The sequence below is a fragment of the Cannabis sativa genome, chromosome 8, assembly GCF_029168945.1.
Source record: "Cannabis sativa cultivar Pink pepper isolate KNU-18-1 chromosome 8, ASM2916894v1, whole genome shotgun sequence".
Lineage (NCBI taxonomy): Eukaryota > Viridiplantae > Streptophyta > Magnoliopsida > Rosales > Cannabaceae > Cannabis > Cannabis sativa.
Window position 1 is genome coordinate 44,576,719 of NC_083608.1, and position 17,401 is coordinate 44,594,119.

The 17,401-nt window shown below is 30.2% G+C and overlaps 1 protein-coding gene and 1 long non-coding RNA gene across 3 annotated transcripts; both read left to right on the forward strand.

Moving 5' to 3' along the window:
• Window positions 1–5,722: 5,722 nt before the first annotated feature.
• Window positions 5,723–7,517, forward strand: LOC115700299 (phenolic glucoside malonyltransferase 1-like). The gene has a single exon (XM_030627869.2). It carries the CDS (start codon window positions 5,950–5,952, stop codon window positions 7,354–7,356), a length of 1,407 nt encoding a protein of 468 aa, XP_030483729.2. The 5' UTR covers window positions 5,723–5,949; the 3' UTR covers window positions 7,357–7,517.
• A 5,766-nt stretch (window positions 7,518–13,283) lies between these two features.
• On the forward strand, window positions 13,284–17,079 carry LOC133030337 (uncharacterized). 2 transcript variants are annotated; one of them, XR_009684188.1, is made up of 3 exons: window positions 13,284–13,613; window positions 15,901–16,021; window positions 16,766–17,079. It is a non-coding gene; the product is annotated as an uncharacterized LOC133030337 (long non-coding RNA). The 2 variants fall into 2 exon arrangements; XR_009684189.1 differs by having other exon boundaries at window positions 13,286–13,613; window positions 15,901–15,996.
• Window positions 17,080–17,401: the final 322 nt, after the last annotated feature.

Here is a 17,401-nt window from a genome sequence, read left to right on the forward strand (position 1 = left end):
GAAGCTAATAACAGATAAACAACAACCAGAAGTTGAAAAGGTCGGGCATACAAAGACAAGGAAACACTGAAGAAAGTTTACAGCTACTACGCAATCAAAAACAACTTCCAATACAGTTTTTGAAAACATATTTATTAATTGGGTTTCAGTAAGAAGTTTTTTAATATTTTCAATAACAGAGTAATAACCAGAGTTTATAACTCTGGAATGGTAGTATTCCGATCGGGTGTACTTGAATTTTCAATCCTATAAAAAACATAATAAAACACTACTAAAACAACACAAAAAAAAAGAACATTAAAACAAGCATAAAAAAACTCTGGAATGGTAGTATTCCGATCGGGTGTACTTGGATTCCCAATCCTATAAAAAAACATAAGAAAACACTACTAAAACAAAACTAAAACAACACAAAAAAATAAAGAATATAAAAAACAAGCATAAAAAAACAATAACAAAATAAGCCATAAGAGTCATCAAACGATACAACACCACCACTCACAAAATCAGAGCTAAACTACAACCCCAAAAAAGAAAGAAAAACTGAATTAGTGAAAACAACAAAAACCAAGTAAAGTTTATGTTGTTCTAGAAAAAATAAATAAAGAAAAAAAGAATTTTTTTTACTTGGAAAGTTTGAGTTGTCTGTTGTTCTTCTTCTTCCTCTGTATTGTTCTTCTTGTTTTTCTCTCTCAAAACCAAAGTAAAAAAATGAATGAAATGAATGAGCTTTGTAAATTTTTGAAATAGTGAAGAGTGAGGAGAAGGGTTTTATGTAAAGTCTTTGTTGATGGTCTTTATCTTAAATATTAATTTCAAGAAATTTTCTATAGATTTTAACCCACAAAAAGAGATAGAGAGAGAAATAAAATACATATATAAATTATTGGGAATGGGATCACGTGGGTGGATTGTGCCCACTTTCAAATTAAGTAAAAAATGTGAGTTGAAATTAAATTTTAAATTTAAATAAAAAAAATTGACATGAAATGAAAGTGACATGAGAGTCATCAATCAATTTCAAATTTAAATAAAAAAAAAATATGACATGAAATGAAAGTGACATGAGAGTCATCAATCAATTCTTGTAAACTTTTTATATATACAAATTGAATCAAGACCAAGGCAGTATACTGCCGTAATAAACAAAAAAACATAAAAACAGTAAAAAAGTTAACTTTACCGTGTCACAGTATATTTGAAAGAAAAATGGAAAAGTTAGTAAATGATGTAAATTTCCCTTTTTTCTTTAATAATCTAAGTTTACTTGATAAAGGGTTTCATCAATAAGTATTTAGGAGTTCCTCAATGTTTGAGTAGGTCTAGAAAACTTTTATTATCTTCTTCAGAGTGTATCTTTCAAGATTAATGTTTGGAATGGTAATTAAGTTGTTCTCCAGAGCTGGTAAAGAGGTTCTTCTCAAAGCGGTGGTCCAAGCAATTCTTTTTTATGCTATATCGTGTTTTCGGCTCCCAATGTCCACTTGTAAGAATTTAGAAAGTCTTATATGGCTAAGTTCTAGTGAGGTTCTGCAACTAATACAGTCAGTTGCATATCAAAGGTTACTGATTATGCTAGCATAATCTGACTGTCTTACTCCATCTCTAATGTTCTTAAATTATTTTACACTACTCATATGGGGTACGACAGGTTTATAGTTAAAGTAATTATATTTCTTTAGAATCTTCTCAATATAGTGAGATTGATCTAGAGAAATTCTCATATTAAACCTAGTAATCTTTATTCTAAGGATTACACTCGCTTCTCTGAGATCTTCCATATCAAAGTTGGAACACAACATTGATTTAACGATGTTCACGACATGAATGTTAGCACCAAAAAATGAGCAAGTCATCCATGTATATACAACTTTCATTCACTTCAAAGCCATTGAAATGACTAAAGTGTCAAATTTCTCATGCCACTGTTTAGATGTCTGTTTTAGACTATACAAGATTTATCCAACTTAGACCTTATGTTCCTGGCCATGGATCACGAACCCTTCCTGTTGATCCATGTAAATTTCCTCTTCTAGTTCACCATTTTGAGGAACATATTCTTAACATTCACATTTGGTGTACAATTAAGTTGTGTATGACAGCTAGTAAAATTAAAACTGTTATTTTAGTGATAGGTGAAAAAGTGTCAAAAAAATCTACATAGACATAATTAAACAATTGATGTTCGTAGATGAATAAATTAGAAAGGTTGTGGAATCTACTGCAACTGTTAAATCAGTTCCTAGCTCTATATACCGTACGTTAAACCCTTACTTATTATGTTCATTGTTGACTATGGTATATGCATGCACCATTTGTGGGTGTAAATGTAATGCAAAGAGTTATGCATCAAACAGATCAAATTACGAATCCCTTCTGAGAGTCATTTGATTGATCACATTACTCTTTGGTGGCATGTGATGATATCTATTTTCATCTGATGATCAGGTAAAATATATAAACTAAAACTCGTTTTTTGAGGCTAAATTGTTGCATCTGTTATGGCAGCAGTGCTATGCTCGAGGCCAGTTACTTTACCTGCTAAAATGTCAACGAGTCAGCTGTATGAAACTATATCTAATATCTGATATGAAGGGTGACCATTGAATAAACTCATAATCTCTTTAGTTTTTTTTCTTAACTTGCTCATGTGTTTTGTCTCTTCAATGGTAATGGCTACACAAATTAGTTCATAAGTTGTTAATTTCAAGACCACAACTTGCAAAAGCTATATTATTATTTTTTTTGCTAAATTATAATGAATGGGTTGCTTTCTTGTCTAATAGAGTAATAGGAAAAAAAAGAAAAAAAAAATCATTCTAAAATCCTTATGTGATGCTTTGTTTAAAGATGTAGTACTTTTTATTTTATTATTATTGTTCACACTCAATGATATATACTATAATATATAGTGCATGATTACTGTAATATTTATTATAATATCAATTGTGGAATCTATTTGTATTATATAACCATATATGCTTACCATGTCAATCTTTGAAGATCTTCAAGCTTTTACATTTGTGCTTATATTATTTAATCATTTTGTTTTGTTTTTCAAATGTGTGATTGGTTTTTAATTCCTAACAAACAGATTTTGATAGCTATATCTTTATTATTTATAGTCATTAATGTATATATTTGTATATATTGGTACCGTATGTGGTATGATGGCTGCCACCATTATCATTTTTTATAGTACCATTTTCTTTTTTCTGCAGATAAAAAAAAAAAAAAAGAAAAGTTTGAAAGCGAATGGGAGGTAGAAGACGTGAAGATGTGATGCAATATAATTAGATGTTTTAATTTTGTTTTTCTTGTTATGTCTCATATGTAATTTTGAATTAATAGTTGGAAATGTAATAATATTAAGAATAAATAAGATTTGTTCTCTTGTTCAAAAAAAAAAAAAAAAAAAGATTTGTTGTTCTCTTCTTAATTATAGAGTTTTGTCACCTTAAATTTGTAATAAGTTTATTCGTTTTAGAAGTTATTTTCAAGTTAATTATATAAAAAAATTATCGAAAATTGAGCTCATGGTCCTATTTATATTATTTTAAAAAATAAACAATCAAATATTTTTTTCATTTAACAGAATAGAATATAATTAGTAGTTTTTGTAAAACATATAATCTAAAATGTTATTAACCCTTATATATATTTTTTTTCTTAAAAAATAAAACCTTTATATGTGTTTATCAAAGCTAGAACTTTTAAATCGCATACATATATGGGTCAGTTGGGCACAACTGTGTTATGAGTAAAAGTAATTATAGCTGTGTTGTGACCAAAAAAATAAGTTGCAGCAGAACTATAGAAAATCTTGAGTAGAGTGTTTGGTAAATTATAAATTTTAAAGTGTTGTGAGTGATTAAATTCTATTATATAATAATGATAATGATAATATTATAATCTAGTTTATTATAATCACAAATTTATAAAAACTTGTGTTATATAATTTTTTTTATATAATTTTAATTATTTTTTCTCAAAAGTATAAATTTATATGCATTTGATAAAAATAAATTATAGTATTTTTAAATTAAATTTTTATCACATGTAAACTATATAAGAAATTCTAGGTTGATGTGCAATGTTAATATTAGAAATATAAAATATAAAATATTTTTTAAGAAAAAATAAAAAAAAATAATAAGATATTTAAATATTATTTATTTTATTATAATTTATTTATTTTAAATATTTTATTTTTTTAAGATATAATAAATAAGTAAATATATTTTTAGTACAAATAAATTTATTATAACATCTTTTAATAAAAACAGTTTTTTCTCAAAATAAGTTTGTTTATTCTTCCACAGAAAATAAGTAAATAAGTCATTGCTGAATTTAGCAAGTGGCTGGGAGATATTGAGTGGCTGAAGAGAACCAAAGAGTGAATTGTTTTGTTTTCGAACCCTCTCAGATCATTACAAGATAAAGTCGTGAATGCAGTAGTCTCGACAACTATTTATAACATTTAAATGAATAGAAATTACTGTGTTTTCGATTGTAATTATAAAACAGCATTTTATATTAGTAAAATCATTAAAAATGTTGTGAAGTACAGAATCATCAGTCATGGGTTACACGGGTATAAGTAAGAATAGTTTTGAGATGCATATTTAATGTAATATCTAGGTGGTAGTGTACCTTGGTCCCTGTGTTGAGCAATGGCTAGTTTTGTTGGTTGCTTGTAGTTTGCTTTGGTTGATTTTTGAATAAAGATATCATTTTTTTAAAAAAAAATAAGTTAGGTTATACTAGTTTTAGTTTTTAGATATAACTCCTCTATAAATTCTTTAATAAATTATTTTTGAATTGTTTACTAAACACTTTTTTTATCACAATTTTTAACTTTTCTAAAAACTATGGCTAATGAGCCCTATATAAACTGTAATAGATAGAACTAAATGATTTGATGGAGCAAATGATTAATATTAATATAACAAATGATTTGATGGAGCACATTTTTTAACTAGTGTTATATATTTAACTCTTTATGACTAATAGAGTATTTTTAATAGTGAGCTATAAATACAGTACTATAGTATTATTTTTAAAAAAATTGTGTTAAATTTGACACAAAATATAGCATGGGCTAAATTTAGCCCCTAATAAATACTACCTTCTTTAATTATTATTTCATTATTACTATTTATTGACTTTCAATAAGATATTAAAATAATATAAATGAAATTAATTGTGTTATATATTTTTAATAAGCATTAATAGTAATATTGATTTTTATAATTAATTTGCCCATTGTGTATTAATAGTATATTATGAGTCAAATTTAATGTAAAATATAAATTATCTATTGGAGATGGTCTTAGAGTATCTCTATTAGAATATCAAAAAAGTGGTGTAGTGTTATAATTTAGCACACTTAAAAAATATTTGTTACTCTAATGGTATTCTAAAAAATATGTTGAATTTAGTACATGCTAAAAGTTATATCAAATTTGACACAACATATAATATTGTGCTAATTTAGCCCTCAATAAATATTATATTTCTTTACTATAATGCTACTAATTATTAAAATTTATTAATTTTCACTAAACTTTATATTCTTTATTTACTATATTACTATTATTTAAATAATAATTTTTGTATATCTCAATAAAATATTAAATGTCTATAAATATTATTAATTATTTTTCTTTAGAATGTAAATAATAGATCAAAGAAAAAACTCATTTTCATTCACAAATTTTTAATTTTTTTTTTATTGGAGATGATCTTATATACAAAACAATAATAGTTATATATAATATATATGTTACGTTATCTTTTGTCCAACATTCAGAAATCTATCTCTCACAAAATCATGATGAAAAAGCCTTTGCTTCTTCATTTTCTAAAAAAAAAATAGTCTTCGCCTCTATACGACCACAAAACAGCCTCAAAATCAAGAGAGATTACATATAGTACCGTTCATCAGCCATGGCGTTACCAAGCTCGGCTAAAACACTGGAAGTTTCCCATGTCGCACCTTTAACGACCTCACCAGAATCAAACGTCCACTTCACTCTCCCTTTAACCTTTTTCGATATAATATGGTTCAAATTCGCTCCAGTCGAGCGCGTATTTTTCTATGCTCTTCCTGAAACTAAACACACTTTCTTCAACTCTGTTCTCCCAAAGCTCAAACACACCCTCTCTCTCACACTCCAATATTTTCTACCTTTAGCCGGCAAAATAACTTGGCCTCAAGATTCCCCCAAGCTTGTCCTTCAATACACCCCAGGCGACGTCGTTTCGGTCTCCGTGGCCGAGTCCGATGCTGATTTTGACCTCATCGCCTCAAACCGTGCTTTCCATGCCTCCTTGGTTCGTCCTCTGGTTTCTCCTTTACATGTTTCTGAAACAGGGGCTTCGGTAATAGCTCTTCGAATCACTCTATTTCCCAATCGAGGATTTTCTATTGGCATCACAACCCATCACGCTGTTCTAGATGGGAAATCCACAACCATGTTTATGAAGTCGTGGGCTTACTTAACTAAACAAAATCCTCCGTTATTGCCGGAGCTCACACCCTTTTATGACCGGAATGTTATTAAAGACCCACCTGGGTTTGACATGATAAAATTCTTGCGATCAAGTCCTGGATCGACGTTATCTGATTGTAGAAATAATCCAAAACTGTTTGAATTCCGTCAATTTTCAATCTTGGATGAACTCACCGACTTATATCGAGCCACTTTTGAACTAAGCCGCTCCGATATAGATAAACTCCGGCAAAGGGTATCGTCCAATTGGGATAGCAGCTCAAAACCAAAGCTCCATTTATCAACTTTTGTTGTTACGTTTGCTTACGTCTTCGATTGCATTCTAAAAGTTACAGAAGGAGATGAAAGTAAAATGAAAGTTATGTTCGGATTCTCTGCTGATTATAGGAACCGTTTAATCCCTCCGGTGCCGGAAAATTACTTTGGGAACTGCGTAGGATTCAAGATGAATTACGAGAACATGAGAGAGCAATTGGTTGGTAGGGATGGAGATTCGTTTAGTGCTGTTGCTGAGAAGATCAGTGGTTTGGTGAAGGAGATGGGTAATCATGATCAGAATGATATTTTGAAAGAAGGAGAACTATTGGTTTCGAAGAGGGGTTTAATAGCGTCTGAAAAATACTCCGGAGTTGGAGTAGCTGGGTCGCCGAGGTTCGGCGTTTACAGCATAGATTTTGGATGGGGCCATCCCAAGAAGGTATCTTTCATATCTATAGAAAATGGTTCCATTTCAATGGCGGACTCTGAAAATGGAGACGGCGGTGTTGAGGTTGGTTTGTATTTGAAGAAACAACAAATGGATGTTTTTACTTCTGTTTTCCTCACCGGTCTTAGTCTTTAGCAATATTATTTAAGGTTGTTACTTTTCTATGCTGAAAACATACATCTTTCTATATTTATCTATATATATTTATGGAAATTTTTGTAAAAATAAAAAAAATAATAATAATAATTTAAAGTATAAAAATAAATAAACCCCATATGGAAATTGTTGTGCTATTTAAGGAATTTGTTGTACATCTAACAGATTCTTTACTTTTCCCCGTTTGTTGTAAAAGAAACTCTGTGAAGAAACTTGGGAGAAATAAAGTCAAAATTACCTAAAATACTGTATATGATATATAAATGATTTTACATTGACAACCTTTATAAAAATTTATTTATTTTTTATTGATTAACAATACTACTATAGTTTTGATCCTTAAAAAGAAGAAAGCTATTGAGATTAAAGATTATAAGCCTATTAATTTATCTTCTACACTTTATAAAGTTGTCAGCTAAAATTATTTCTAATAGGCTGAATATTTCAAGAATAATGATTTTATTCATGCTTCAAGGAAGGGTTCATTGTTCCTCTTTAACTTGAAGAAGTCTTTTATGGGGAAGAGACTTGCTTTTGAAAGGGTTGATTTAGAAAGTAGAAAATGGTAAGTTTATCTCAACAAATAGTTCTCCTTGGGTCCCTGCTGTTGGTTCTCTTCAGTATAAGCATAATGCCCTTCCCCTTGTTCATTCAGTTTCTTATTTCATTGATGATAGTGATTGTTGGGATGTAAAGAAACTTACTTCTTATTTCTCCAATGATACTGTAAGTGCTATTCTTCATGTCCCAGTTGATCCCTCCCTCTATGGATGATTGTCTCTTTTGGGGACGACATCCTTCTGGCATTTTTACTGTAAATTCAACTTACCATCTGGCCTGCTTTCTTTGAAAGATGGTGGAACACGAGTTGGACTCTGAAAATTCCATCAAGAATTAAGTATTTTGTTTGGAAGGCTTTCAATCATGTTCTCCTATCTTCTTTAAATCTTCATAAGAAGAATGTCATTGACAACCCTATGTGTTCATAATGTTCTGCCAAAATTGAATCGGTCACTCATGCCCTCTTAGAGTGTTCTAGAGCCAAATTTGTGAGGAGGGATACTTCTTTTGTTCAGTTTTATAATTTAAATAAGCATTGTGATATTAAAGAATTTCTTTTGAGAGGATTTGATAAGATTAAAAAGGAACAGCTTCCTCTATTTTTTGGTGTTAGTTGGATGGTTTAGAATCATAGGAACAATGCTTTATATGATAAATCAGTTTTTAACATTGTAAATGTGAGAATCTAGTTTTTACTTTGCTGCAGGTTTACATTACAGCTCAAGAATATGGCGTATTCGGTAAAAGCAATTATGATAATGCTCCTTTCAATAACTCTTGTAATTCTAATGAGATTACACTGACCAAATTACCATCACAAGAGAAGTATATATAAGTTGAATGTGGATGCATCAAATAATGCAAATAAGAAAAGAGGCTTTGGTGCTGTTGTGACCAACTGGAATGGAGATGTTGTTGCTGGCTCGTGTTATATGACTCCAATTTTTGCTGAAGCTAAAGCACTTTACAATGCATTAATCTCGTGCTCTATGGTGAAGTTTTCTATCGATTTGGTGGAGTCGGATTGCCAAGTCTTGGTTAACAAGATTAAGCATAAATTGAGGGATAGATCTTCATTGTATAATCTTGTGCAAAAGATCAACTTCTTTTTATCTTCTTCTCTTAATGTTTCTCTTCATTATGTTCCAATAAATAATAATGTTTTAGCTCATAATCTTGCCAGGAGATCGTTAGGCTCAATTAAGGAGATTGTTTGGAATGGTTGTTTTTCAAACTAATACTTTCTGGAATTTATAATTGAAAATTTCATTTTCTATACTTAAATAAAATTCTTATTACAAAAAATACTTTATTAATTTTTGGCTAACTGAGTTTTTTACCCCCTGAACTATGACATGTATTAAATCATGCCCCCTGAATTTTTAAGGTCGTTAAAAATGCCCCATGAACTATTGAGATTGTTGGATTTAAGGACTTTTGTCCAATTTTAGAAAAAAAGTCTAACATGGATGAAAGTTCAGGGAGTATGATTTAGTACTTGTCAAAGTTCAAGGGGCATGATTTGGTAGATATCAAAGTATGAGGAGCATTGTTTAATACATAAACAATCACTGAAATAGTAAAATTGAATGAAATTAGACAAAAGTCCTTAAATCCAACAATCTCAATAGTACAGGGGGTATTTTTAACGACCTTAAAAGTTAAGGAGGCATGATTTGGTACATGTCAAAGTTCAGGGAGCAAAAATCCTAATTAGCCTTAATTTTTTTATACATTACTATTCTAATAACTCCTTATTTTACCCAATTAAAATACCTTTACCATTTTTTTAAACCTAAGAAAAACCTAAAAACAATCAAATCCCCTCTCTCTAACCTAATCACTTCAGCTCCTCCATTCTTTGCAAAAAAAAAAAAAAAAAACACAAACAAAACCAATAGTCGGTCCCGTCTAGCTCCGTCTCTTCAGTCCGATCACGTGTCTGGTCGTCCCCCACTTCGTCAATGCAAAGACCCATCCCAACCATCTGTCCCTTTCCAGTCACGCCCTTTCCAGCCACGCGAAGGACCCGTCCCAACCATTCAGGCCCGTTCCCTCCGCCGATCGTCGAGTTTGATCCTCCACCCATCCAGCCCGTTCATTTTCCCACGCGAAGATATTGTTCCAAAAAAAAGTTTGTTAGTTCAATTTTTAATCTTTTGTGGTTGATTTAGAATGATTTTTCAATGTTTGTGTTAATTTACACTTAGTTTTGATGGATTTTTTTAAATTTTCGATTAGTTTTGAATGGTGGTTATGGTGTTTTCTGATCCAATGGGGTTGGTCGGATAAAATGAAAACGATGTATGTTCTCGATTGTTTATCGATAAATTCTCGATATATAGGCTATCGACAGGTTTTGGTGAGGGTGATTAAGTTTAGATATTATCAATATGTTATTGACATGTTCTCGATAGTTGAAACATTGAAAAAAAAAATTATCATTTCACTTTTTTTTTAATTAATTTTTGTTTGAATATCGATGGGTTGTCGATAAGATTTAACTTTTGATGATAGTCATTAAGTTTAGCTATTATTAATGGGTTATCGATATATTATCGACACGTTATCGATAGTTGAAGCATTGCTAAAAATTTGTAATTTCATTTTTATATTATCGTTTGAATATCGATTAATTAGACAAAATATCGATATGTTATCGATTAAGATTTAGCTTTTGGTTCTTGACAAGTTAAAGTATGTATTATTGATATATTCTTGACAAGTTCTTGATAGTTAAAGCACTGCAAAAGAATTATAATTTCATTTTTTATTTATTATCGTTTGAATATCGATTGATTATCGATAAATTGTCGACAGAATCTTCACAGGTTATAATACAATAAAAATGGTTTAATTTTTGGTGCAAAATGAAATATTATAAGACGAAAATATGAAAATAGTTGAGTAAGAACAATAAATCTAATATATAATATAATATGTTGGTATATCACAACATTACTTTTTTTATTTGTATATTACAAATTATTACTTGTTAAACAATAGTGTTAGTAAAACACATAAATTGTGAGAAAATAACCTAGAAGTCATAAATCTCTTTCAAAAGTTCTTACAATGGTTTTTGCAACTTAAGTGCTCTCTAGAAAAATTCTAGTGAAATGACTTCACTATTTATAGATAATAATTACATCAATTAAGTTTCCCAAAACTAATAAGAATTAAAATAGAAAACTTGAGTACTTTTCTTAAACAAATAAAGCAAAAAAAGGAAACTAAATAGGGTTCCTCTTATTTTCTTGCCAATGCGAATTTGTCTCATAAAATAGGAATGTAATCGTGACTTGAATACTTGAAGACTTATAGAGAGAATCTCTGAAGAACATTTCGAAAACGTATTGATAACCCATCGAGAAAGGTCTTTCCTGACCTTAGGACATCCGTATCATGAACCTATCGAGAACGTATTGAGAACCAATCGAGAAAGATCAACCCTGACCTTAAGACAATGGCGTCAAGAACCCATCGAGAACGTGTCGAGAATCCATTGAGAAAAATACAAACACACAGAATGCAAGTGTTGTATTTTTCTAACAAGCTTAAAGGAAACTATCATTTCACTTCTAACAAATAGAAGCTATAGATGTCCATATCTATGACTAACACTCTCACTCAATTATACTACTGAGTTATCAAAATGCAAGTGTTGGCTAGTCCATAGGAAAGAGCATGTAACAAACAAATCAAAGAGCTTTAAATAGCACAATTAGCTTAAAGCTTAATCATGTCAGGATTGAAATCTAATAGATCTTTGATAAACTAGATGATATTGGCCTTGGAATAATTATAACGGTAACTTATGATAATCGTATCTCGTTTTGATGTAAATCCTATACATCCAATGATAATTTTATTTTTCTTAATATCTTGGAAAAGATATACCACGTACCAAAAGTATAAATAAATCTTATTGATGATTATCACTTCAGTGTAAATTTAGTGCACTGATAAATTATGAAAAATATTTGAAACACAAAATCATAATTTTCTTTTACTATAATAACATCACTATAATTATAAATAACTATATATTCTACATTTAAATGGAATTTATATATTCATTATATATTCACGTAAGTAAAAAGGTGAACCAAGTGATTGATAAAGTTAAAATTTGATTTTTAAACTTTATTGAGATGATATTAAATTGAATTTAAGTTTTATTTAGGCCATAAATTCTAACAAAAACACCCAGATACTATGGGAGATTTAAGACGATATCCCTATGTAATGTGCTTTACAAAGTTATATCAAAAGTGCTGGCTAATCATTTGAAATGCATTCTCTACTCATGGTTGCAGGATTTGATGTGTACCAAAGGGACAAACATGCTTGAGGAGACTATTATGATTTGCTCTGTCAATTTGGAAGTCCAGGAATGATATTATTTAGAAACAAAAATTGTGTACTGCGACTGATGTAATGTTATTTGCACGTTTAATTCTTACTCAATGGAAACATGCTCACTCTCAAAAATTTGAAACCTCTTCATGTTCCTACTGAAACTTTTGATGGTGGCGAGCATTGGACGAAATTGTTGCTTACATGTTTAAGATTAATGTGGATGGTGATCTCTTTCAAGCTACAAATGGATATGGTGTTGGTGTTATTGTTTGGGACTATCAAGGTCATTTGGTTGAAGCTTTCTAGGTGTATAAAATGGGTGGTACTCAATCTAAGGTGGCTAAAATCATTTGCATTAAAAAGGCTTTAAGATGGCATGAAGGGAAGAATGTGCAAGGTGTTGTGGTAGAAACTAATTATTTAGTGGCTTTCCAAGCTCTAAACAACAATGTCCGCATGCCCTCTATGTTTGGATTGCTGGTTTATGATTGTTAATTGTTGATATCTTCTTTTGTTATTGTATATAAACATTTGTTTTGTTACCGATCTGCTAACAGAATTATCTATTGTCTTGCTCGAAGCTCTTGTTATTAGTCAGATTGTAATTTTGCATGAGGGTACAACTCCTGCTGCTCTTCAAATTATTATTTTAGCTAATTTGAGTGATTAATGAAAGTTTGTACTCATTTTTTTAAAAAAAAAATAGTACCCCAAATTACACTACTAAAAAAAGTAGAATTTGCGTCGGTCAACGGGACGGTCAATGGCAAGGACCGACGCAAAAAGTGGAAGCCAAGTTGTTGTGTCGGTTGGAAACTGACGCAAAAGAATAGGAGTTTGCGTCGGTTATCTATTCGACGCTAAAATTTAAACCGATGAAAAAATTTAATTTTTTTTTTAAAAAATATTTTATGCGGCTGTTACCAACCGACGCTATTAATGCTTGCATCCGTTGGAAATCGACGCAATTACCATGAGCGTTTAATAAAAACAGTCGCTAATTAATTAGTTTTTTCACAAAATCCCTAATTCTAACTTAGACATTTCATTTTCAGAAAACCTAATATTCCATTCCTCTCTTCTCTCTCCCGCCCAAAACTCCATGATCCTCTCTTCGCCTCAAGCTCCATGAAAGAAGACTCTCTCGACTAGGCCAGCGGCGCACCACCGAATCTTGAGGGCCATTTCAACCTTCTCCACTCTATTTCCCTCTCCGCTGGATCTCTCTCCCCTTCGCCCTCTTCTTAGCACGACCCAACCACAACAATACCTCCTTGGTGTCCTCTTCATTGCCGACCACTGCTCCTCCAGAGGTATATATATATATAATTAACTTATAGAGAAGAACTAGTAAGTAACAATAATAGTAATTTTAGAGGTTCTTGAGCTTATAAAGTTTGATTAGTTGTATTACATAATGTTAACCATGTCTTGAATGTTTTAAAAGCAAAAAATAAGATTATATTCATTTAGCCATTTACTTCTCCTACTTGCTATTTGTTTGATTTGTTTTGTTTTTGTTCATTTTTGGTGAAGCGCTTATTGAAGCGGGAGTCTTTTCATGGTTTTTGATAGAAAATATTCATTTAGCCATTTGCTTCTCCTACTTGCTATTTGTTTGATTTGTTTTGTTTTTGTTCATTTTTGGTGAAGCCCTTATTGAAGCGGGAGTCTTTTCATGGTTTTTGATAGAAAATATTCATTTGTATTTGCAACTGATGACAACTTTGATTTTCTTGCTTTTGGATAGAATAGTTGACATTTTTGGCCCAAAATTAAATATCGCGGAATAATTCATACCAATTCACGAGCGGGTGCTTGCATAAGGATTCCATTGTTCCTTTGGTTATGGGAATTATCTTCTTCTTCTTCTTCTTAAATTGGATATACAAGCAATGATGTACAGTTATTAGATGAGTACAATATTTTGCAGTTATTGACTTTGAGATATGTTTACATATTGTGAATAGAGGTTGTGGGTTTTGCTATGGAAAAAGAATTAAATCTGTTAGTATATATTGAGCGTATATATTTATATTTAACAGATGTATTTTGATTTTCTTTGAGTTAGTTGAACTTTTCTACCACCTACTAATTTTTTATTTGTTGTCTTTTTTATCTTCATGCCATAGTTTCTCAGGCTACCATAAACAGATTGCTTCTGAAACAGAAGCCATTTTGATCTGTGACTAATGATGATCTATGTTTACAGACATGGTTACGAGTCTCAACCAAGTGGTTGTTGGTGCAATTATAGGTTCAATATTCTCTATTTTTTGGTATTGGTCATGGAATGCTTTCTTGCTGCAGGCCTTTGAATCATCTTTATGGGTTCAAATAATTGTACTACTTGTAGCTGCTGGATCATACATGGGATTTGTTTTCTACGTGTTTCGGTACTGGTTTAGGGATGAATAATCAACTGTACAAAATAAGTTATAGACAATTCTTTGTTTTCTTCCATCTGTGCTCTCACTATGCTCTCACCAAGGCAAGTGTTGACTGCAAGTTGGTTCCTCACTATGCTCTCACCAAGGCAATATTTATAATGATTTACTTCCTTAACCACTACTTATTTACTCCCTTCTCTCAGAATTATAATAGTACTTCATCCTTATTATAAACCACATTCACATAGTGTATATACATATTTATATATAGCCATAACACTAATTATAGGACAATTGTTTCACTCACACCCCAGACAGTGAAATATGAGGTGAGGTGACCTCATCGAACTTAGTTTTTGATCTCTATATAATCCTATATATATTTCTTCATATCCTAAAGCGATTAGACCAATAAAAGATGCCAAAATTATAAAGAACTAACTTCATTGGCAAAGTTGGTTCTCCATGTATAAGTATTTTTGTGTTGCCAAGAGTAACACACTAATCTACATTTCATTTTGATTCCTCTTTGTCATACAATTAATATCAAAGGCACACTCAATATTCACATATAGTAAACATGTTAATTGTCATTAAACATATTTAAATATATTTCTTGCTATTAATGCTTATGCTTTTAAGCTTCAGGTGACACAATTTTGCATATGATACCACAATATTTTTTGTACCCTCCATATTTAGATGATTTTTTCAGTTATTTATTTGGGCATAGACATGTATATCTTGTTCAAAATATCACTTCTGTTGATCTACATGGTTTTACTCTATGCACAGATAGTCATGTACCTAATTTTTAATGAATATGAAATGCTCAATTTAATAATTATTTTATTACATATGTCTCCAATATTTTTATTGATTTATTTGACTGCAAATTGTTAGAGTTGCTTATTTTTGTTCTTTTATATCTCTTATCTCATTCATTCTAATTATGTTATATATTTTATATTTGGATGCATATAATTTATTGGTTAGCATGCGAATGAAAGTATAGAATACAAGTGTCAAGCCATTGTTATCCCAAATGTCATGTTTTCACTCATTTATTGAATTTTATCAACGTTGTTCAGCATAAGTTGTCAAAATTATTTATTGGGGGTTCATATAATGTTATACAAAAGAATGTTAGATTTTCTACTCTGCAAAAATATCCTCTTACATTTCAAATTATGCTTTTTATATAATCCAGGTGAAGAAGCTGCAAGGGCTATTCCTCTTAGTGCAAGGAAATCTATTAGAGGATCGAGTGAAGGAGTTGTACCATTTCTGCAGCTCCAACATTTTAGTGAGTCTGTTGCTCCAACATTTTAGTGAGTCTGTTATAAAGAAAATATCTCGCAAGCTAATTAATTAAAATTATATTTCTGGGATCCTTAGTATAGTTTGTGAGCTATATTATTGTCTTTGAAATCTTAACTAGAAACTTGCAAGGTAATTAATTTGTTATGAATCAAATTGATCCAATGATTTCAAGAACACAATAGCTCACAGCACAATTATCAAACACTTTACAATCACACTTAATTATCACACTAAGAGAATTGAATACTTGAATCATTAATGAGAAAATTATATTCTATATGAATTGAATTAATGTAAGAACAATCTCTTCATCTGAAATTCTCTAAGAATAATGGGGTAAGAACTTAGCCTAGGTGATCAGTTAGTATGTCTTATATACTTCGCTTCACAGTATACATATATAATTGTTGTTATTCTATTAAATCACTTCTCTTCATAGTATTGGAGTGCTTTATTACTAATCTTAGGTCTATTTTTTAGCTTCTTATTGATGATAAAAGAGAGCTTATACATATTTAAGGTTATGGTAACTCGTGTACTACTATAACTTTGTTTATTCTTTGCAAAGAAGAAAATAAATGTCTAGCACAAAACATAAAGCTCACGACGTTACTTAGTGATACGATTTTAAATAAACCTGACATAAAGCTAAAGAGTTAGTGGAAGAAAATTTCTCTTATATAAATGAGGTGATTTTATATTTAAAATTTCAATTGTGTATTGGCTTATATAAATTTTTTTGATTGTTGCAGAAAATTACTCAATCTTTCATTATAAAGCTTATGACGCTACTTAGCGATACAATTTTAAATCGAAGATTAGATAAGCAAGAAGGTACTTTGAATAATATCAAAACTTATGAAAGTTAGGAGTAGAAGAACCTTTTCTAATAACACATATGGAGGATAGGCTTGTATATTGTAAGTGTAAATTTTTATTAAGTTATGGATGTTGGGCTTGTATATTGAAAGTATTCTTAGAAATATTTGTTATATAGACACTTTATGTAATATTACTCATGTAATTGATACAATTTTAAATTTATCTTTTATTAATTCTAACTTTATATTATTATTTTTAATAGTGAACTTCCAGTTAATAATGTATATGTTTATATGGATATATGATATTAAATTATCTTTTATATATGGACAAACTAATATTAGTATGTGGAAAGTTTTACCATGAAAAATGTCTTGTGTACACATAAGTGTCATTTTAGAACTGACGGAAAAAACACTTGTTGCGTCAGTTAAAGATTGACGCATAGCTTGTTGTGTCACTTCAAAACTGACGCAAAATGCTTTAATTTTTTTTTTTGTGTTTTGCGTCGGTTATAAAATGACGAAAATAGTTTTTTGTGTCATTTTATAACAGACGCAAATAAA